Source organism: Lepus europaeus, chromosome 4, assembly GCF_033115175.1.
Source record: "Lepus europaeus isolate LE1 chromosome 4, mLepTim1.pri, whole genome shotgun sequence".
Taxonomy (NCBI): Eukaryota; Metazoa; Chordata; class Mammalia; order Lagomorpha; family Leporidae; genus Lepus; species Lepus europaeus.
The window spans coordinates 38,704,607-38,726,725 of NC_084830.1; the positions used below are offsets into that span (position 1 = coordinate 38,704,607).

General features: G+C 37.9%; 1 protein-coding gene across 2 annotated transcripts in view; it reads left to right on the forward strand.

Annotated features, from left to right (window-relative positions):
• Positions 1–22,119, forward strand: part of LRP12 (LDL receptor related protein 12) — an 80,266-nt gene that overhangs the window by 16,933 nt on the left and 41,214 nt on the right. The window contains exon 2 of one of the 2 annotated variants that reach the window (XM_062188120.1): positions 16,864–16,920. The exons of the other annotated variant lie outside the window; for it this stretch is intronic. Within the exon in view, the coding sequence (XP_062044104.1) occupies positions 16,864–16,920 (57 nt within the window). The remainder of the gene's footprint in view (positions 1–16,863; positions 16,921–22,119) is intronic. 2 annotated transcript variants of the gene reach the window in all.

Below are 22,119 nucleotides of genomic sequence, written 5' to 3' on the forward strand. Positions count from 1 at the left end.
TAAAAACACGTACACACATGCAACACGCACATACACACACACACACCCAGTATAGCAACAACTAATTGATGGATGTCAGTGAGAACAAAAAGGGCACTAACTGCATACTCTGAAAATAAGAATCGTGAGGAAAGAACTAAGCATTATCTTTCCCTTTTCTGTATGAATTCTGTTGCAAGGTAAGCAAATAACATTACTTGTTGAGGGAAAGTTCTTTTCAAAACCTTGAGTTGATGAATGTGGAGAAAATGACAGGGTTAGAATATCATTTTGCCACCCCTAATGAAATAATTTATTCAGACTGTAATCACCAGTGGATGAAACCATTACACATATGGTCATGTGGAAACTTCTTGATGGAGGAAATATGCTTCCCCAATCTGAATCTTATGAAAAGCAGAATGCGTAGACAGTGTGTTGCATATAAAAACGTATGGCACAAACTCAGAAGTTTTTCTAGACAAAAATATTGTGCCTATGTCAGATCAAGCTTCTCTAGCTTGAGTTGGCAAATTATGGCCTTCCAGTCAAATCCAATGTATTGCCTCTGTTATATTTTAATACCGTTTTATTGAAACACAGCCATTCTCATTTGTTTATGTATCATCTGTGGCTCCTTTTGTGCTGCAGTGATAATGTTGAGTAGTTGAAGCAAGGATCATATGGTCTGTGAAACCTGAAATACTATTTCATTCTTCTACAGAAAAAGTTTGCTGACCTCTGAGTTAGATGAATAAAGTTAAATGATTCCCAAGGAAGGGAAACCACAGAATAGAAGCTTTTTATGGGACAGTTGATCTGATTTCTGCAACAACTCAAAGGTATGGGAAATGAGAGTGTCACTGTAGGTTAAGGGAGACTTAAGCACATCAATCAAATGAAATGAAACTTTGGGTACTGCTTCAAACAAGCAAACAGAAAAAAAAAAATAACAGAATAATCAAGAAAGTCCAGTTATGAGTTTGCTAGATTAAATTGTATCAATAATTATTAATTTTGTTAAAATAATAGTGAGAGAGAGAAAGAAAGAGAAAGTCTCCCATATGCTGCTTCACTCCCCAGATTGCTGTAATGGCTGGAGCTGCACTGATCTAAAGCAAGGAGCTAGGAGCTTCTACTGGGTCTCTCACGCAGGTGCAGGGGCCCAAGGACCTGGGCCATCTTCCATTGCTTTCCCAGGCCACAGCAGAGAGCTGTATTGGAAGTGGAGCAGCTGGGACTCAAACTGGTGCTCATATGAGATGCTGGCACTGCAGGCTATGACTTTACTTGCTATACCACAGCACCCACCCAAGCAGCATTTATTTTAAGAAACTTCACAAGAAGAAAAAAGTAGCAAAGGTGGAGTCAAACTCAACTTTCATGTTTACATTCATATGTATCAATGCTATCTTAGCAGATTTTAGCCTTCTGGCTGGTTCTTGACAAGGATTACCAACAGCAACCTATTTTTTTTTTTTTCTAATATCCTAATTCCATGGTTTCTTTGTTGATGTAAGTACACCCTTAGTTTCCTTCTGCTCCACTGAATCTTGACATTGTTAACAAAGGATCTATCCAGGAATAATCCATATCTTCTGGTCTTGGTGGCAGAAATCCTGATATTTCGGTACTTGATTTAACTCCTGGGTAGCAGTATTGTTTAGTCTTGTCAGTTTAAGTGCTGCATCAAATTCCTTGACCTTAAAAGGGGACTGCCAGTTATCCCTGGGATTGTTTCAAAATAAAAGGAAATATATTACAAAAGTGTTTTGTATATGATGAAGTTATTAGCCAAAATTTGGCCCATTTATATTTTGAAAGGTACAATGAGGAAATTAAGTGTGTGGTCTTTGTGATAACATAGACTTAGTTTAGATATTATTTCTATTTCTTGGTTGTGTCACCTTGAGCAAGTCATTTATTTTGTGTGTGTGATTTTCTAAAGTTTAACTTTTTAAAGATTTATTTTATTTATTTGAAAAATAGTTACAGAGAGAGGTAGAGAGAGAGAGAGAGAGAGATCTTCATCCACTGATTCACTCCTCAAATGGCCACAATGGTTGGAGCTGGGCCTATCAGAAGCCAGGAGCCAGGATCCTGTGGGTGGGGGTGGGGAGGTGAAGGGTAGGGTGGGAGTGGGAAGTTTGTAGCACTGTGCATAGCCCTTTTCCTTGAGGTTGAAAGTCGTATAACTTGGGTCTTGCATTGTAACAGAGTGGGTTAAACCATCTGCAGAGCTGGCAGCACCAGCATCCCATAAGGGTAACAATTTGAGTCCAGGCTGCTCCACTTCCGACCCACCTCCCTGCTGACGTGCCTGGTAAGACAGTGGAAGATGGCCCAAGTGCTTGCACCCTCGTACCCACATGGGAGACCTGGAAGAAGCTCCTAGGTCCAGCTGTGGTCATTGTGGCCCCCATTTGGGAACTGAACCAATGTATGGAAGATCTCACTGTCTCTATCTGTAACTCTGCCTTTTAAATAAATAAACAATCTTTTAAAAAAATCTTAGACTGATATTTAAATTTTGCTTTCTTTATATCTTTTGGATGCTATTTTATACATGAACAATCACTGTTATTATAAAACCTAACACCGTATGTTTGCATTAATCTGTATTGCCACTAGTGATATTAGCAAGAATATAAAAGTAATAGCCACATATTAGTCTTCTCATAATTTAATCTCATGTATGAGAACATTTAAAAAAAAAATGATTTGATACTATAGGAGTTAATGAATATGATTTAATATTTATATTTAAATGATAGTTCATATACCATTTTGTCAATAATATTAAGAAAAAAGATATCATTTATAATATTTTTATTATGTTGTAAAGAAAATGAAACTGCAACACTTTAGAAGTTATTTTAGGTTTTCCAGATAGTAGCATTCCAGTACATATATTCTATTTATATTAATTATAAAAGCCATTTGTACTATAACAAGTGACACATTATAGAAATGTATCGAGAGCAAACACTGATCATTTCTGCCTCTCCTTCTTCCTGTCTTGGAAGGCATGGGGAAACAGTGTCACAAGAATAATGTATCTTTCCTTATGTTTTTCTACATGTGTAACTTGGGTGTGTTATGTATGTTGTTTTTAATGATAATAAAAACAGACAAAATATATGGGGGTCCACAAACTCAAATGCTGACAAAGATCAGGAGGGTAACACAAATTAATGAAGTCTGGTGTCAGTGTCAGGGTGACAACAGAAGATAGTGGACACTGGGCACCTGCAATCTTGTATGCTTCCTCTAAAAGAGGCCAGCCTTTGGGGAGCTCAGTAGGTATATATACAGAAATAAATGTAGACTGATATTAACATTTTTTCAAAAGGAGCCAATAAATTTAAGTATTTGTAGATGAAAACTCTCAACTTTTTAAAAAGATTTATTTTATTTATTTGAGAGGCAGAGAAAGAACTGGAACATAAGAGCACATCTGCTGGTTCACTCCCCAAATGACCACATGACTGGAGCGGGTCCAGGCAAAGCCAAAGCCTGAAACTCCCATCTGAGTCTTACGTGGGTGGCAGAGGCCCACGATGGGGCCGTCTTCTGCTGTTTTCCCAGTCACATTAGCAGGGAGCTGGACTGGAACCAAGTGGCTATAGAAAACTCAGTTTTTAATCTTGGTATTAGGTAGATCTAGATTTGAGTCTGCTCCTGCCAGATACTAGCTGAAGAATCTTGGGCTAGTTAATTGTGGGTCTGTTTTTTCATCCATAACACAGTAATAGATAATAGGATCTAATTTTTTTTTTTTTTTTTTTTTTGGACAGGCAGAGTGGACAGTGAGAGAGACAGAGAGACAGAGAGAAAGGTCTTCCTTTGCTGTTGGTTCACCCTCCAATGGATGCCACGGCTGGCGTGCTGCGGCCAGCGCACCGCGCTGATCGGAAGGCAGGAGCCAGGTGCTTAACCTGGTCTCCCATGGGGTGCAGGGCCCAAGAACTTGGGCCATCCTCCACTGCACTCCCTGGCCACAGCAGAGAGCTGGCCTGGAAGAGGGGCAACCGGGACAGAATCCGGTGCCCCGACTGGGACTAGAATCCGGTGTGCTGGCGCCGCAAGGCGGAGGATTAGCCTATTGAGCCACGGCCCTGGCCGGGATCTAATTTTAAAACTTTGGGAAGAAGACCTAATATCCAGACTTCAGGACAATGTATAATGCTTGTTAAATGATAACTGTTTTGTTGTTTTTGATCAGTAATTGTCTGGCTTTAGGAGTGTGGGAAGGGAATTAACTGCAAAGGGACATGAGGGAGTAGTGGTTTCAGGATTATATATACATTTGTTAGAACTCTTCAAACTGTACCTTTTAAATTGATGAGTTTTTTTTTTGCATATAAATTGTTCCTCAACAAAGCTGAATGTTAAAAAAGTAACTGCCTTCTGTTTTTTCTGCCTACCAGTTTCATCAACTATCAATAAAATAGAGTTGATAACAAAGGTTTTTATCACCAAGATTCTCTCACTATCCCTTCCAAACCCCAGACTCAAACCTAACTACAGTTCCCACAGTGTGAAAGATTTTGTCTGTCACTCTTTTCTCCTGTACTGACTGTGTACCAGATTTATCAGTCCAGGTACAGTACTTCCTATGTAATTTTGAGTAAAGCAGGTGATTAGGTACTTTCCAGAAATGATGTAATGTAATCAACAAGCTAATTATGACCAAAGCACAAACACAAAAAGGAAATAAGTGAATTGAACTGTCTGGAAAAAAAATGTATAAAATACAATGTGCTTCAAAAAACAGTGTCAAGAAAATGAAAAGTCAGACTACAGAATGGTAGAAAATATTTGCAAATCCCATAAGGAGTTGTTAACCCACAATGTATAAAGAGCTCTTACAGTTTAACAAAAAGACAATCCACTTAATAAGAAATGAACGAAGAATTTGAGTGGTTGGTTTGCCTAGGAAATAGCCAATAAACACAAGAAACCTCAGCATCACTACTCATTAGGCAAATGCAAATCCAAAGTACAATGAGGTATCAATTTATAACTCAAAAGGGTGGCTAAAATAAAAAAGTAGACAATAATAAATGTTGTCAGGGTTGTGGAGAAATTGAATCCCCACTGCTGGTAGGACCTGTAAAATTATATAGACATATGGAAAGCAGGTTGGCAGTTCTTCAGAAAGGTAAATTTAGGATTATGATATGACTTCCTAGTTCCGCTGTGTGTGTGTTTATTCTTAAAGAAAGTGAAAAACATGTTTCCACACAAAAACTTGTGCAGATACTCTTAGCAACATTATTCATAAAATGTGGAAACTATTCAAATGTATTTCAACTGATGAATAACGAATTTTTAATGTGTTGAAAATGTTCAATTTTGATGTTTGCATAACTTCTTGAATACGCTAACACAGAGACTGTATACCTTAAAAAGCTTAGTTTTATCATACATGTAATATATCACAGTAGAGCTGTTAATGGAAGAAATATAGCTATATAATTTTCTTCTTTTTTAACTAATTTATCTGAGAAAGAGACATCCTTACCACCACCACCACCACCACCACCTATCCACTCATTCACTCTGCAGATACTCTCCAAATGCCCCTAACAGTCAGGACCAAAGCTAGGAGCCAGGAACACAATCAAAATCTCCCACATATGTGATAGGAACCCAATTACTAGAACCATCACTGCTACTTCTCAGAGTCTGCGTTGGCAAGAAAGTGAAGTCAGGAGCAAGACCCAGGGAATCAAACCCCAGGCACTCCCAAGCAGGACACAGGCATCTTAACCACTTGGCTAAGTTGCGTATTCTTCTTTTTTTACTTTTCTGGAATTCTTAATCTCTTCAAACGTGCATATTTACTCCATGAACCACAGAGGTCATGTGTAGGAAACAGTGAACTCAAATAGTCTTAAAATTCCTTTTCTAGTTTATGTTATGAGCTGTTCTCTCAGTAGTTCAAGCTAATTTTAGAATAAAGAAAATTATTTCCATCTGCATAAACACTGAGATACTTAGCAGTAGGATTCATAAAAATCTTTTCATATTCTTTAAGTGATATGATTTATTCTTTGAATACTAGGAGCTTTTGTTATTAGTTTAGTATTTGAATACTAGTTCATTGTCATCTTACTCTTATTTTCAAGACAGCTCAAACATAGAATCTTGCTAATACTACAGGAAGTCTAAACAAATAGAAACATTGAACTACCAAATGTCTGTTAAGAATGTGTTTTAAAAATTATAATGTATCTTTCCATTCAAAGTAAAAGTGGAAATAATCATTGCTATTAAGTGGCAGTTAGATTCAGGCCAGTTCATAAAAAATCCACAATGGATGGCTACAATTATAAGGTAATAGAAGTAATACTCAACTAGTAATTAAATAAAGCAGGAAAGCACAATCTTATTTCCCAGGGATTCCTTAGACTCTTTTTGCTTGAAATAACTTAGGTATTTGTTAGACATTAATGCTTCTCCTCAGAAAGATGTATTGGGGCCGGTGCTGTGGTGCAGCGGGTTAAAGCCCTGACCTAAACCACCAGCATCCCATGTGGGTGCCGGTTTGTATCCTGGCTGCTTCTCCTGATCCAGCTCTCTGCTTTGGCCTGAGAAAGCAGTAGAAGATGGCCCAAGTCCTTGGGGCTCTGCACCCACGTGGGAAACCTGGAAGAAGCTCCAGGCTTCTGGCTTTGGATCGATGCAGCTCCGGCCATTATGGCCATCTGGGGAGTAAACCAGCGGATAGAAGATCTCTCTCTTTCTCTGTCTCTACCTCTCTGTAACTCTGTCTTTCAGATAAATAAAATCTTTTTTTAAAAAGAAAAAATATATATTGAATTCCTCATATGCTCTCAAAGGGTGCATAAACATCTTGATTCAACCATAACTGGGAAAGGTATATGTTTGAACCACCACAACAAAATACTACAGACTGGGTGACTTAGTAACAATTTATTTTCTAACCATGCTGAAAGCTAGCAGTCCAAGCTTTAGGTACCATCAGGGTTAAGTGAGTCCTCTTCCTGGCTTGGAGTGTCCTTACATGGCATGGAGTGTCTTCACATGGTATCTTCTCTGTGCATGTGAGGGGAGAGATCATCACTCTTGTCTCTTCCTCTTATAAGGACATCAGTCTTAGATTAGTGCCCCACCCATAGAACTTTAGTTAACCTCATTTAACAGAGGTCCAAGATTCAATGGTAGTTTTGAGAACTAAGAAAGTGGCCACTCTGCACACTTTAATTCTAGGTCTTGGCCGGCGCCATGGCTGAACAGGCTAATCCTCCGCCTTGCGGCGCCGGCACACCGGGTTCTAGTCCCGGTTGGGGCGCCGGATTCTATACCGGTTGCCCCTCTTCCAGGCCAGCTCTCTGCTATGGCCCAGGAAGTCAGTGGAGGATGGCCCAAGTCCTTGGACCTGCACCCGCATGGGAGACCAGGAGAGGCACCTGGCTCCTGGCTTCGGATCAGCGAGATGCGCCAGCCGCAGCGGCCATTGGAAGGTGAACCAACGGCAAAAAAGGAAGACCTTTCTCTCTGTCTCTCTCTCTCTCTCACTATCCACTCTGCCTGTCAAAAAAAAAAAAAAAAAATCTAGGTCTTAGGCCTGCTGACGTGTAACTGAGGCTAAATGAGCCTTCTTGTATCAAGCCTACCTTTCTAGCAGACTCTGTTAGAACTGGGAAAATGGTGATTGGCTCACTGGTAATGAAAACAGAACGTGTTTGCCCAGCATTGCTTATTGCATACATATTTTCTCAAATAAAGGATGATGGTCATGCTACAGCATCAGATTTGAAGATTCTAGGACCTGAAATTTGAGCCCTTCTCTCATTTTTTGTCTTCTCACGTTGTTTAACATGAATTATCTATAAGGTTCCTTACAATGATGTCTTACTATAAAACCAAATAAGAAGTTTGAAACTATAATAAATTGTCATAATTGTTTTGCTCTGCGTGCTTTACATGAAGATAATGAGGGTGGGTACCAAAACAATGCATCTGATATAAAGCCTGACTTTAATACATCTATATGTTTGCTTGTGCAAATCTAAACTGGAGCATTTTTTATATCATATAGATAGTCTAATATTCTGTCAGAGGGTTTTTTAGTTTGTTTCTTTTATTACTGGGTTTGTTTGTTTCTTAAATCCCTTATTACAGATAATTTAAAATATTTGTGAAAGTAGATAGAATACTGTAATTAGCCTCTATGCACCCAGTACCTAGGCCCAAACAATCATTAACCGAGAGTCTATCTTGCCTCCCATTTGTAGCCATATTAAATTCTTTCTTACCCATATTTTTTGAAGAAACTATCAACATCATTTCATCCATTACTGGTTCAGAGTATATCTCTAAAAGACAAGGATACCTTTTTTTTTTTGACAGGCAGAGTGGACAGTGAGAGAGAGAGACAGAGAGAAAGGTCTTCCTTTTGCCGTTGGTTCACCCTCCAATGGCCGCCGCGGTTGGCGCGCTGCTGCCGGCGCACCGCGCTGATCTGATGGCAGGAGCCAGGTGCTTCTCCTGGTCTCCCATGGGGTGCAGGGCCCAAGCACTTGGGCCATCCTCCACTGCACTCCCTGGCCACAGCAGAGAGCTGGCCTAGAAGAGGGGCAACCGGGACAGAATCCGGTGCCCCGACCGGGACTAGAACCCGGTGTGCCGGCGCTGCAAGGCGGAGGATTAGCCTAGTGAGCCGCGGCGCTGGCCAAGGATACCTTATTTTTAAATAAAGAATAGTGCGTTGCCACTTGTGATAATTTTTCCTCAATAAAATTTCAGTTCAAAATTTAGAGTCCTTTCATGAATGTCATAAATGTTTATTTATGAATCAGAATACAAATAAAGTCTACTGTTTTCAATTACTTGATAGTTCCTTCAAACTTTTTTCAATCTATATAGGTCTCTTCAAAACCTTTATTTTTCTTTTTTTAAATCTTAATAATGTATTTGCTGAAGAATTTTTCAGACTAGAGTTTGCTGAGTGTACCTCCGTAGAATGATTTAAAATGTTCCTCAGTGCTCTGCCTTTCTTATTGTTGATTAGAGTCAAAGTCCCAGTGTTTAATAGAGTCATCTTTAACTATATGAGTTATTTTTAATTTAAAATAAAAGTAAAGTTAAATAAAATCTAAAATTCAGTTGCTAAGCTATACTAGCCTCATTTCAAGTGATCAAAGCTGTATTATTGACTATCATAATGGACAGTGCTTCTGTAGAACATTGCTGTTATTCTAGAAAGTCATTTTGGATCAGGCTGCTTTAGGTGGAGGCTTGATCGAATTCGATTTCCTTTTATGTGTGTGCTTTTCCATTAGGAACCAGATGATGTTCTCTCTCTCTCTCCCTGTCTTTATCTTCTGTTGATGGCCAATGCCTGAATCTTTTAGTTCGTTAAAGTATACAAAATGCAGACCATTGGAGTTCTAGAGCCTCTTTCAGGTCAGAGTGATTTCTAGAAGCTTTGTGGCTGAGTTAACATTTAATTGAACCTTGACGTTTCTCAGAAAAGTTGATAAATGAAGATACAGGAAGGAGGGGGATTTGTTATTGTTTTAAATAGAGGATGAAAGAGCAGTGTGTTTGATGTACAAAGGAGAAGAAATTAAAATTGAAAAAGGATGTTTGGAACCTAGAGTATGTAGGTTGTGAATGCGAGAATAAGGAGTTGACTTTGGAAGGAAAAATAGCTGCAGTAGTTGTTGGTTGCCTATCTGTCATCCAGTTATCCCCTTCTTCTGTGCTTCAGAAAAAATTAATCCAATACCTCACTCCTAGGCTTATGCCAATAATCATGTTCCATTTTGTTTTCCTTGATGGGTGGGCATGTGACCTAGGCTCTTCTAAGCAGAATGAATATCAGAGCATTTTGTTTCAAATGATGGGAAACAAATATTCTCTCTTTCTCTGAAATGTTATGCCTGGATTTGCTGTAACCATTTTGTTAGGTTGGTAAGAAAACCCCCACAACTGCCAAGAGCAATCAGGCAGAATGGCAAATAGATTCCTGAGTCCAATCACACCTCAAATCCAACCTAACTCTTGACTTTATTTATTTTTAAATCAGCTTCATTGGGGTATAATTTCCATACAGTAAAAAGCACACATTTTGAGGTTATATTTTGGTAGATTTTGACTCCTGTAACATAGCCCATCAAGACACAGAACATTTCATTACCTGAAAAAGTTTTTCCATACCCCTTGACAGTCACCCCTACCTCCTACCCCCAGTACCATGGTTCTGATTCCCTCCACTCTGAATTAGTGTTTCCTGTTCTAGAACTTTATATAATGAAATCATACGGGATGAATTCTTTTATGTTTGTCTCATTTTGCTCTATAGTTTTTTGGAATTTCTTCTTTAGATGTTTTTATTTCGCTTATATAGTTGTGGAATTGTTAGGTCATAGAAGTATATGTTCATCTTGAAAAGAAACAGTCTGTTTTCTAAAGTGGTTGCACTATTTTATATTCCCATCAGCAAAGTTGGAGTGTTCCAGTTGAAGCCTGTTTTGAAGCTTTGTTAGGGCAGTTATAGAATATCCTTCACTCTAGAGGTAAGTTCTATACCTATGTTGAGGGGGTACTTTCTGATATGAAAGTCTTCATTCAGGTTTATCTTCTTTGGAGTTCTTTGACTCTTGCTTTTCAGGACTTCATCACCTCCTAATTTGGTGTGATGGAATTAATTTTCCAGCTTCTAGGAGTAGTTCTGGCTTATTAAACTAAATATAATGGTCTCCAATTGCATCTGTTTTGTTGTGACAAACAGGATTTCATTCTTTTTTATAGCTGAGTATTATTCCATAGTGTATATATAGCGTAATTTCTTTATCCAGTCATCAGTTGATTCCATCTGGGTTGATTCCATATCTTAGCTATTGTGAACTGAACTACTCTAAAAATGGGAGTACAGATAAATCATATGTTGATTTAATTTCCTTTGGGTAAATTCCCAGTAGTGGAGCAACTGGGTCATATGGCGCATCTATTTTCAGATTTTTGAGGACTCTCCTACAGTCTTACATAATGATTGTACTAGACTACATTCCCACAACAGTGGTTTGGATGCCTTTTCCCCCCATATCCTTGCCAGCATCTGTTACTTGATGTTTAGATGATAGCCATTCTAACTCGATAGGTGGGGTAAAATCTCATTGTGGTTTTGATTTGCATTTCCCTGATGGCTAGTGATCCTGAGCATTTTTTCATGTATCTATTGGCCGTTTGTATTTCATCCTTTGAAAGATGCCTGTTCATATCCTTCTCCCATTTCTTAAATGGCTTGCTTATTTAAGCTTATTTTGAGCTCCTTACATATCCTATATATTAATCTTTTATCAGATTTATAGTTTGCAAATACTTTCTCCCATTCTGTCAGTTGCCACTTTACTCTGTTGAGTGTTTCCTTTGCCATGCAGAAGCTTCATAGCTTGATATAATCTCAGTTGTCAGTTTTTGACTTTATTGCCTCTGCTTCCAGGTCTTATCCAAGAAGTCTTTATCTATACCAGTGTCTTACAGTGTTTCCCCTATGTTTTCCTCTAGTAATATCATGGTTTACGGTCTTAGATTTAGATCCCAGATCCATTGTGAGTTGATATTTGTATAGGTGTAAGGTAGGGGTCTTGTTTCATACTTCTGCATGCGGAGATCTAATTTTCCCAACACTGTTTGTTGAAGAGACTGTCCTTTATCTAGGGAGTGATTTTAGCTTGTTTGTAAAAAATTAGTTGGCTGTAGATGTGTGGATTAATTGATGGCATTTCTATTCTGTTCCATTGGTTCACTTGTCTAAGTGACAGAGAGAGAGAGAGATCTGCCATCTGCTGATTCACTCCCCAAATATCCACAATACCCAGGGCTGCGCCAGGCCAAACCTGAAGCCAGGAATTCCATCTGGGTCTTCTAGGTGGGTGGCAGGCACCCAAGTACATAGGCTGTTATCCGCTGCTTTCCCAGGCACATTAGCAGGAAGCTGGATCAGAAGCAGAGCAGCCGGGACTCCAACTGGTGGTCTGATGTAGGATGCCAGAGTTATAAGCTGCGGCTTAACTCAATATGCCACAGTGCTGGCCCCTCAGACATTATTTTCTGATGACATCCTGTTGTACAGGTAAACAAACAAACAAAAAATCTGAGAAGTAATCTAATTGAGGTTTGTGACTAAATAAATAGTATAGCAAGAGTTTGATTGCAAAAAGTCTGGTTCCAGGTCTCAAATTCTTTCACTGCTCTATAACTTCTTTACTAAAACAACATCTGTTTCAATTGATTCTCTGGTGTATTGCACTCAAAACTACGGAAGAGCGATTAATGGGGATAGCTGGCAGTGTTAGTTGATCACCTCTTGATAGTTAGCAGGACTGAAAAAAATTTTTGCATCATAAAAAATTACTTCCTGATTCAGGTGAAAATGAAACATTTTCTTGAAAAACTTTTTTTAAGCAGTTTTCTACTTAATCATTGGGTTCATTAATGTCAGCTTCTACTGTATAAGTACAGAAATCCTGTTTCATTAGACTACATGTTTTTCCAGTGTTTACGACCTCCAAAGGGTGACATTTTGCAAAAATAATGTAAAATGACTGCATCTGAATATGAGTCACACCCTAAAGACAGTGGTGTGTAAAGAAATCAGTGTCTGGTCACCACTAATGTATGAGGAACAACACACATTCACCTCTGGTTCCAGTTCCAGAGGTGTTCCTTATGGTCTGGGTGTTACCCTCAGACTTGTCGTCACCTGTGTAAAGGCAAATACATGGGGACTTCAAAGGGTTTCTGGAAAATGGGATTAAAAGATAAGTTTTAGGGGGCCGGCACTGTGGCTCACTTGGTTAATCCTCTGCCTAAGGCACCGGCATCCCATACAGGTGCCGGGTTCTAGTTCTGGTTGCTTCTCTTCCAAGTCCAGCTCTCTGCTGTGGTCTGGGAGGGCAGTGGAGGATGGCCCAGATGCTTGGGCTCCTGCACCCGCATGGGAGACCAGGAGAAGGCACCTGGCTCCTGGCTTTCGATCGGCACAGCACCGGCCATGGCAGCCATTTGGGGAGTGAACCAGTGGTGGGAAGACCTTTCTCTCTCTCTCTGACTATCTATATCTCTACCTGTCAAATTAAAAAAAAAAAAAAAGATTTATTTTGCTGCAAAAATGTTTGAAATCATATATACTTAATCATGTATACTATATTGTGGAAAAAAACTGCATGGATTTCAAACATTTTTTGCACCAAAAACAATTTTTAATTACATTTTTCATGAACCTTTTGAAGTGCCTATATATATATATATACATATATATATAATATACTCATATGCATATTATAAACTGCATATGTAATTTTAAGTTGTTAGGTCAAATTCTAATGCAGTTCAGAAAACATTTTTAATTTAATATGGATATCATTCTAAATTACTAAATATAAAAGTATTTCATTCAGTTTATTGACTTTTCTTAGAAGCTAATCAGTTTATTCATTTGCATACTTACATAGATTTTTTTCTCTTTTTTTAATATTTATTTATTTATTTATTTGAAAGGCAGAGTTAGAGATTTTTCCATCTGATGGTTTACTCCTCAAATGACCTCAATAGCTAGAGCCAGGCCAGATTGAAGCCAGGAGCCAGGAGCTTCTTCTAGATCCCCCACATGGGTGCGGAGACCCAAGGACTCCCTCCACTGCTCCCCCAGGCACATAAGCAGGAAGCTGGATCAGAAGTGGAGCAGCCAGGACTCGAACTAGCATCAATATGGGATACTGGCATCGCGTGCAGTGGCTCAATCCATTACACCATAGTGCCAGCCCCCTATAGTTCCTTTTTTCCTGTTAGGAAGAATTCTACCAAGCCCTGTATGGATAGATATTATTTCCATTTAGAGATGAAATTGAGTCACAGACAGATTAGGTAACTTGCTGTAAATTTAACAAGTAATAGAGCTAGTAGTAGAATTTTGGCAATCTAATCCAAAATCTACAATATTAAATGCATTATCCTACATTTTTTCCTTCTCTCTTTTTAAAAAAAAAAAATTATTTTAAGAATACATCTTAATGGAACATTATGTCTTTTTCTTTTTTAAAAAATATTATTCTGAAAGAATTACAGAGAGCAAGAGAGAGAAACAGATTTTCCATCCACCAGTTCACTCCACAGATGGCCACAAAGCAGGGCCATACAACATTCTGGAGCCAGGAGCTTCATCCATATCTCCCACATGAGTTCTGGGGCCCAAGCGTTTGGGCCACTTTCTGCTGCCTTTCCTAGGACATTAGCAGGGAGCTGGATTGGAAGTAGAGCCGATGCCCATATAGGATAACAGTGTTGCATGTATCAGCTTTACTCGCTGTGCCAGAATGCAGGCCCTATATTTAATCTATTTATTGAATAGGAAAAAAATGTAATGCATAATATATATATATATATAATGTATTAAAACTCGAGCATAATTTAATATGCTACCTTGAAGTCATTGGGAACTTTAGCATCATAAATTATGCTATAATTTGTAGTTGTCTATAATACAGAAGTAGAAGATTTTGTTTGTTTTTTGAAATTTGCAGTTAAAGGGAGAAAGATATTCCATCTGCTGGTTCACTCCCCCAGACAGCCGCCATGGCTGAGCCAAGTCGTAGCCAGGAGCTAGGAGCTTCATCCAGGTCTCCCACATGGGTGCAGGGGCCCAAGCGCATCTTCCACTGCTTTTCCCAGGCCATTAGTGGGGAGCTGGATCGGAAGTGGAGAGGCTGGAATTCAAGCTGGTGTCCATATGGGATGCTGGATTCACAGGCAATAGCTTTACCGGTTGTGTCACAGCACTGACCCCCAAATAGAAGATTAAAACTAAAACCTTAACAGTGCTTTTCAAATTTTAATGTGTATAGATAACATTGAGTGTTGGAGGATCCTGCTAAAATGAAGATTCTCATTTAATAATTAGAGGTGATTATTGCATTTCTCATAAGTTCCAAGGGACAGTACTGATCACCTACTTAGGAGTATCAAGCATTAAACAGTTTATGCTGACTTCTGGCAAATCTTGTTAGATGATATATTGAATCCATTTCTTATTTTGTTTCTGCTACCTATTTTTATAAGTGGTGTGTGATAATGAAATGGGTGGAGTCTCTAGTTGTCTCAGTAAGTAACATTAAGCATTGCTATGAAAAAGAAATTGTGCCTTATCTGGTATTAATGCACAATACTTAAAATCTTTAGGATCTGGTTTATTTATATATTTAATATAGCTTATGTACCTGTTTCACCATTTCTGCTGTGTCATTCTGGAAGGAAACAACATTTGATACTGAGTGATATAGCTATAGCTGAACTAAAAATGTTCTGTTATTCTATTGTTTAATAATAATAATTATTAGGCCGGCGCCGCGGCTCAATAGACTAATCCTTCGCCTGTGGCGCCGGCACCCCAGATTCTAGTCCTGGTCGGGATGCCGGATTCTATCCCAGTAGCTCCTCTTCCAGTCCAGCTCTCTGCTGTGGCCGGGAGTGCAGTGGAGGATGGCCCAGGTCCTTGGGCCCTGCGCCCGCATGGGAGCCCAGGAGGAAGCACCTGGCTCTTGGCTTCGGATCAGCGCAGTGCGCAGGCCTCAACGCGCCAGCTGTAGCGGCCACTTGGGGGGTGAACCAACGGAAAAGGAAGACCTTTCTCTTTCTCTCTCTCACTGTCTAACTCTGCCTGTCAAAAAATAATGATAATAATAATAATTATTATTTTACACTATTATAAAATTGAATACCTTTTCAGTGCTATATGCCAGGTACTATATCAAGTGCTTACGGGGCATGGTTTCATTTTAATCATGCTGACATACTTCATTTATTCACCTGACAGCTCTTTGAGCACTTGCTGTGTCCCAGGAATTGTGCATACAGTGGTGAACCAAATAAACAAAGCTTCTGTTCACCTACAGCTTAGTGCAGTGAGGGATGGTATATAGTAATCAATCAGTCATGCAAGTGGATAGTTGCAAAGCAATAGTTAGTAGTCATATTTGCTGTTTTCCTTCTCTCTCAGCCATAAAAGATAATTCTGCTTTTGACTTCTAAGCTTCTCTCAGCTAGCTTTGTACCCCACTTCACCCTACTCCTGGGAGAATTCTTTTCTGGGCTTCTGAGCAGTTGAAGTGCCAGATACAGATGATGAGTAGAGTGAGACCAAACTTTAGAAGTAATAATGAACAATTTGTGCAAAAAGAACAGATAGAGGGAAATCATTTACAGAAAAATTAAAGTTTTAAATATTTAGTACCTGTGAAGACACTGTTCACATTAATTTGAAAAGAGTATCTTCAGTACTTTAGTGTGAATCATGGAAAACCTTGCTTTTATTTTACTGGGTGATGGTTAATTCTAAGTTACTGGAATGTATCTCTGTGCCCAACTCTGTGGAGTGGGATACAAAAAATCAGAGACTATGAAAACAGAATGTAATTCTGTTCCTGCTTTTAAAACTGTTGTTGTTAAGAAAAGGTTTGAAGATTTAGAAGACAGTGTAAGACATCTTTTAAAAAAATCAATTATTAAGATGTGTGACTGTGCTGTGTATAAAGCAATAGTTCTCTAGTTAGTCCTGAGTTCCCTTTTGATTATTAATTGATAGAAATTATTTCTGGTGTCAATCAGATCTATATATTTAACCTTTATATATTACACTACACTGTTGTAACTTATAAAGTATTTCATTTTCTCTATTATTATCATTTTGAGCTTCCTAGTGTTGTTTTGAAGATTATTATAAGAAACTGAAATTTAGTTTCTGAATATTAGAAGTAGTTCTCTATAGTTATTTCTCTTTTAAAGGGAGAATCTAAAATTTTTTATAAATTTTATCTTGGAAATTAGTTTATTCATTATGTTTAATTTTAGGAAATGGTGCTCTTGCAGAACATTCTGAAAATGTGCATATTTCAGGAGTGTCAACTGGTAAGTCATTTTTTGTAATGTTTAAATTTCATGCATGACTTATATGGTAAATATTGAAAGCCACCTGGTATCTTACAGAGTGATATTTGGCTTTAAAAATTATTACTGCTTTTTGCAGCATGTAATAAGGAATGAAGTAACTGGAACATGGAGAAATTCATATAAGATTAAATTGATACTTGCATGCCCTTGGATTGATTATACTTTTTCAAACAGACTGCATAATTTTTTTCACTCAAATATTAAACTGAGAGAAAAGTTAGCTCAAGTTGAATTAGTATTTTCTTGCCATGCAAAGTTATGTGAAATTAAATTTGTTAAAATGTAATTTTGAATGTTGTTGCTGGGATTTAGAGCCTTAAAAATTAAGCATTTTGCTTGATTTTTAGATTAGAGTGCTACTGTTCATCAGCGTCTAATATTTGAATCTACAATTGGATGTACAATTCATTTGCTGTTAAAAGCAATACAACAACATACTTATGTCCATGAAATTAAGAAACTTGTTGAGGCAGATGCTTTTTTTCCACTCATCTAAGCTTTTGTAACTTAATAATTACTTAAAGTGCCATAAAAAAAAGTCTTCATTCTTAGGTGACTTCCACAGTATTATTACCTAAAGTTCCTAGGAGAACAAAAATATTTAATTTTTCATGTACTGAAATAAAGTTTTTTACTGTTAATTTATTATTTCCCCATATTCTTGATAGGTTTTATGTGGTTAAAAATAATTGTGTTTAGTATGTTTGTTGGTTCGTTGATTGATTGGTTTGTGTCACCTTATAATTTGTTAGATTATTTTTCCCTCATGAAGCAAAACTGCAGCTTTGCTCTTTTGTTTTGTGAATGACTTTGTACTCAAATAATAAACTTAAATACTCTAAAAGTTAGTGTGTACTCATCAAGCACATCTAACGCCTGGTTTCCTGAAAATGAAAACCAGTGCCTCTGAAGGCTGTATTCATGCTTTCACAGTTTGTTTCACCTTTTCCATATGCTTTTAAATTTTAGGCAGTTACATATATCAAGTAAAAATAAGGTTACTTTAAAGATAACCTGAATTTTCTCCCCTTTTCTATTTTAAATAGTTGGTGAGAATTATGATTACTTTTTCAGGTTGTGACTATAAAATAAAATTAACAAACATTTTAATTTATAAAACCAAATGATTATTGTGTGGTTCAACTGTTTTCAAAAGTCTGTAGTCTCAGGATCCCTTTGAAGCTTTTAAAAATTACCCAAGGATCTTATTAGTCTGCTCATACTGCCATAACAAAGTATTACTGGATCATTTAAATTAAAACCCTTATTTTTCTCATGGTTCTGAAGGCCTGAAGTCCAAGATCAAGGTGCTGACAGAATTGTCTGGTTCCTGATAAGCCTTTTTTTGCAGCTTACAGGTGGCCAGTTCTTGCTGTGTTCTCCAGTGGCCTTCTGTGAGTGCTTAGAGCAAGAAAGGAGGTCGCTGGTGTCTTCTCTTTTCTTTTTTTTTTTTTTTTTTCTTTTTAAATATTTATTTATTTATTTATTTATTTATTTGACATAAACAGAGGGAGAGCAAAAACAAGCTACCATCTACTTGTTTACTCCCCCAAATGCCTGCAATAGCCAGGGCTGGGTCAGGCCAAACCTAGGAGCCAGGTCTCAATCCAGGTCTCTCTCATGGGTGGTAGAAATCCAACTGCTTGAGCCAACACCTGCTGCCTCTCAGAATACACAGAAGCTGCAATCAGGAGCCAGGATTTTAACCCAGGTATTCTGATATGGGATGTGGACATCCCAGTTGGTATCTCAACTGCAAAGCCAGAATGCCCACTCCTTTTCCTCTTTGAAGGATGCTAGTACTGTTTTACGGGAATGCCTACCCCTATGTTCTTATTTAACCTCAGTTCGCTCCTTAAATGTATTCTCTCCAAATATACTGACATTGAGGATTAGGTCTTCAACATAAGAGTTTTCAGGGAGGACATAGCAGGGATTTCAAAGAATTTTTATTTGCAAAGACTATAGCTGCCAATATTTATTTTATTAAAATTAAAACTGAAAATTTTAAACATATTAATCCAGGGAACAGATGTCTGATGTGGTGGTTAAGATGATGCTTGGATTGCTCTCATCCTATATTGGTTGGAGTGCCTGGTTCAAGTCCCAGCTCTCGCGCTTCTTATTCCAGATTCCTGCTAATGTACACCCTGGGAGGCAGCAGGTCATGGCTCAAGTACTTGGGTCTCTGCCACCTATGTGGAGGTGCAGGTTGAGTTCCAGGCTCTTGTCCATGCCCTGGCTGAACCCTGGCTGTTGGAGCAATGGAAGATCTCTCTGTCTCAGTCTGTCCCTCTGCCTTTCAAATACAAATGAAACCCCCCAAATTTAATCATATTAATCTAACTAAAAATAGCAGTAATAATCCTGGTGCTTGTTTACATCAATAATGTGGTTTTATGAAATGAAAACCACTAAGAATAGCATTATTTTATAATTTTTTAAAGCCTTTGATGATTGGGTTAACATAGGATAGATTCTTCCGTCTGTTTCTGCATTCAGTCTTGCAACATGAAATTTTGTTTGACACATATGAGGGCAATCCAGCTTCACACTGAGATATAGTTGGAAAAAAGAGAAGGAGATGGGGAGAACGGGAGAGAAGAGGAGAGAGGGAGGGAGAATATGAATCAATTTTCATTTGTTGGTTCACTTTCCAGATGGCTTCAACAGCCAGGGCTGTGCCAGGATGAAGCCAGGAGCCAGGAGCTTCATCCTGGTCTCCTACGTGGGTGGCAGGGCCTCAATTGAGTACTTGGACCATATTCCATCTTCCAGTGCTTTTTCAGGCACATTAGCAGGGAGCTGGATTGGAAGTGGAGCAGCCAGGACTCAAACTGACACCCATATATGCTGTACCACAACACTGGCCCAAAGAGGTAGTTTCTTAGAGGTTAATTGCAATGTGGAATCTAAAACCCTATCAGTGAACATTTTATAATCTATTATATTGAAATCTAATTAGCCTTCCTTGTCCTTTAAATAGATTTTCTTACAGTGTAACAATTTATGATAGTCATTGGTTTAAAAAAATTCAGAAGACAAGAAAAACCAATTAGATTTTAATTGTGTAAGCAGGTTCATTGCATTTTTTCCTTTGGTCAGTATGGAAATATGGAACTATAATGTTTAGTATAGTATAGGTTAAATTTGTTTAATCCTAAATGCTTGAAACTTTTTCCAGTTTTAGAATAACTGCTTAGACTTCACTGGTTGAGCATTGCTAATCCAAAAATCCTAACTCCCAAGTGCTCAAATCATTTGGATCATTTTGAATTTTGGATTTCTGGACTGGGAATTCTCAAATTGTAAAAGTTTTCTGAAATCCTTGCATCCCCAGTAGAAAGTAGGGCGTCTTCAATTCCGGTATAAATGGAGAACTAGATTCCGAAAGAATCTCTGCATGTGGAACTTCACTTTCTGTTGAGAACAGCAAGCAATAGCTGTGGAGAAGTCCTCTGTGCTCCGTGGTGCTGTTTCTGCTTGGACAGTGCTCAGGGTCCTACTCTAGTTTTTTGTGCTTGGGAAAGTCTACTGACAATTTAGCAAGAATTTTAACTAGTATACATTTAGTGTTACTCAGTAATGTATAGTCCAGATCAGGACACTTTGAAAATGGGAGAGTGCATTTTTTTTAAAATCATGCTGGCACTACTGACAAAACCAGGACTGTTCTGAACAAATCAGAGGGTATAGTCACCCTTTCTGTAAAGTTCAATTCATTCTGCATGTGTTAAAACACCTAATGGGGACTTGTGCCAAGAAGGATAGAAGAAAGCAATGAGTAAAATATTCTTGTCTCAAGGAATTTACTTGTTAACAGAGAAGGTAAATACGTGTCTCCCATGTGGGTGGCAGGGGCCCAAGTACTTGAGGCATCTGTTGCTGCTGCTCCCAGGTACATTAGCAGGAAGCTGGATCGGAAGTGGAGCTGCTGAGACAAACCAGTGCCAATATGGGATGCCAGCATTGCAAGCAACAGCTTAACCTCTGTGCCACAACTCTGGCCCCAATTCTAGAAATAATTTGATTCTGTTCTCCTTACTGTTGATTATTCCCAACTCAAATTTTTAACTTGTTTTCACAGATTCTATTTATTCTATATACAGATTTCAGTAGACATTTTGAAAGATTTTTTTAAAAGGCAAAAAGATGAAAATTATCCATTTAACTCTACCCATCTAGTATAATTAATAGTATTTTAGCTTATTTCATTTTTTCTTTTTCCTTTTTTGTGCATACCTTAAACAATTGTAAATGTGCTTGCATTGTAAGTAATCTCCTGCCCTTTCTATTTAACACTTTAGAGAATTTTTTTTATAGTATACATATCCATGTTTTAATGCCTACTTTAAATTCCCATCAAGTGACTACAGTATAATGTTTTGAAACAGCAGTGGGTTATTTCCAGTGGGCTTTTCCTAGTCTCAATCATGCTGCTGCAGACATATAATCTATATCTAGGGGTTTTTTTTTGTTTGTTTGTTTGTTTCTAAGAATATTTCCTGAACATAAATTTCTAGAAGTACAATTACTATATTATACTTCATAAATAATTTATTGACAGATTGCTATCCAGAAGGGTTGTGCCAGTTTACAGAGCTGTCTTCAGTGTGTAAAAGCACACTTTACCTTGAGTTTCATCACATTTTTCTTATTTAAATTCTTTCTTACCATATTTCTGTTCAAGTCTCACCCTTCTGTTTTCCTTAAACTTTTTATGAAAAAGTAACTGTTTTTCTTTTTGATTCACGGCCTGAAGTTGTGACTTTGTAAAGATAAGAAAATGAGATTGGTTTTCATTTCTCGTTAGACAACAACAAGCCTGAAATTTAAAAGATTTTCTGGCTGCTGCTAGGAACAGATACTGTGGCTTGTGCTTTGTCAGAAGGTATTGCTACATATTAGGATTAGCATGTTATTCCCAGTTTATCAATGATACAGCTTCTAAATGTTTCGACCCTTTAATAATGTTAGTTGAAAGCTGTAATTGAAGTTACCGTGATCCATAGTATACACCACACTTGACTTTGAATCTGTTTTTCAGGCAAGGCAAAAGTGACATTTCTGAGAGCTAAGAGAGAAGATATTTACATAGAAAGTTCCTTTCTTAATCCTGTGCATATTAGCTGAATTAGCAGAGTATAGTAGAGATTT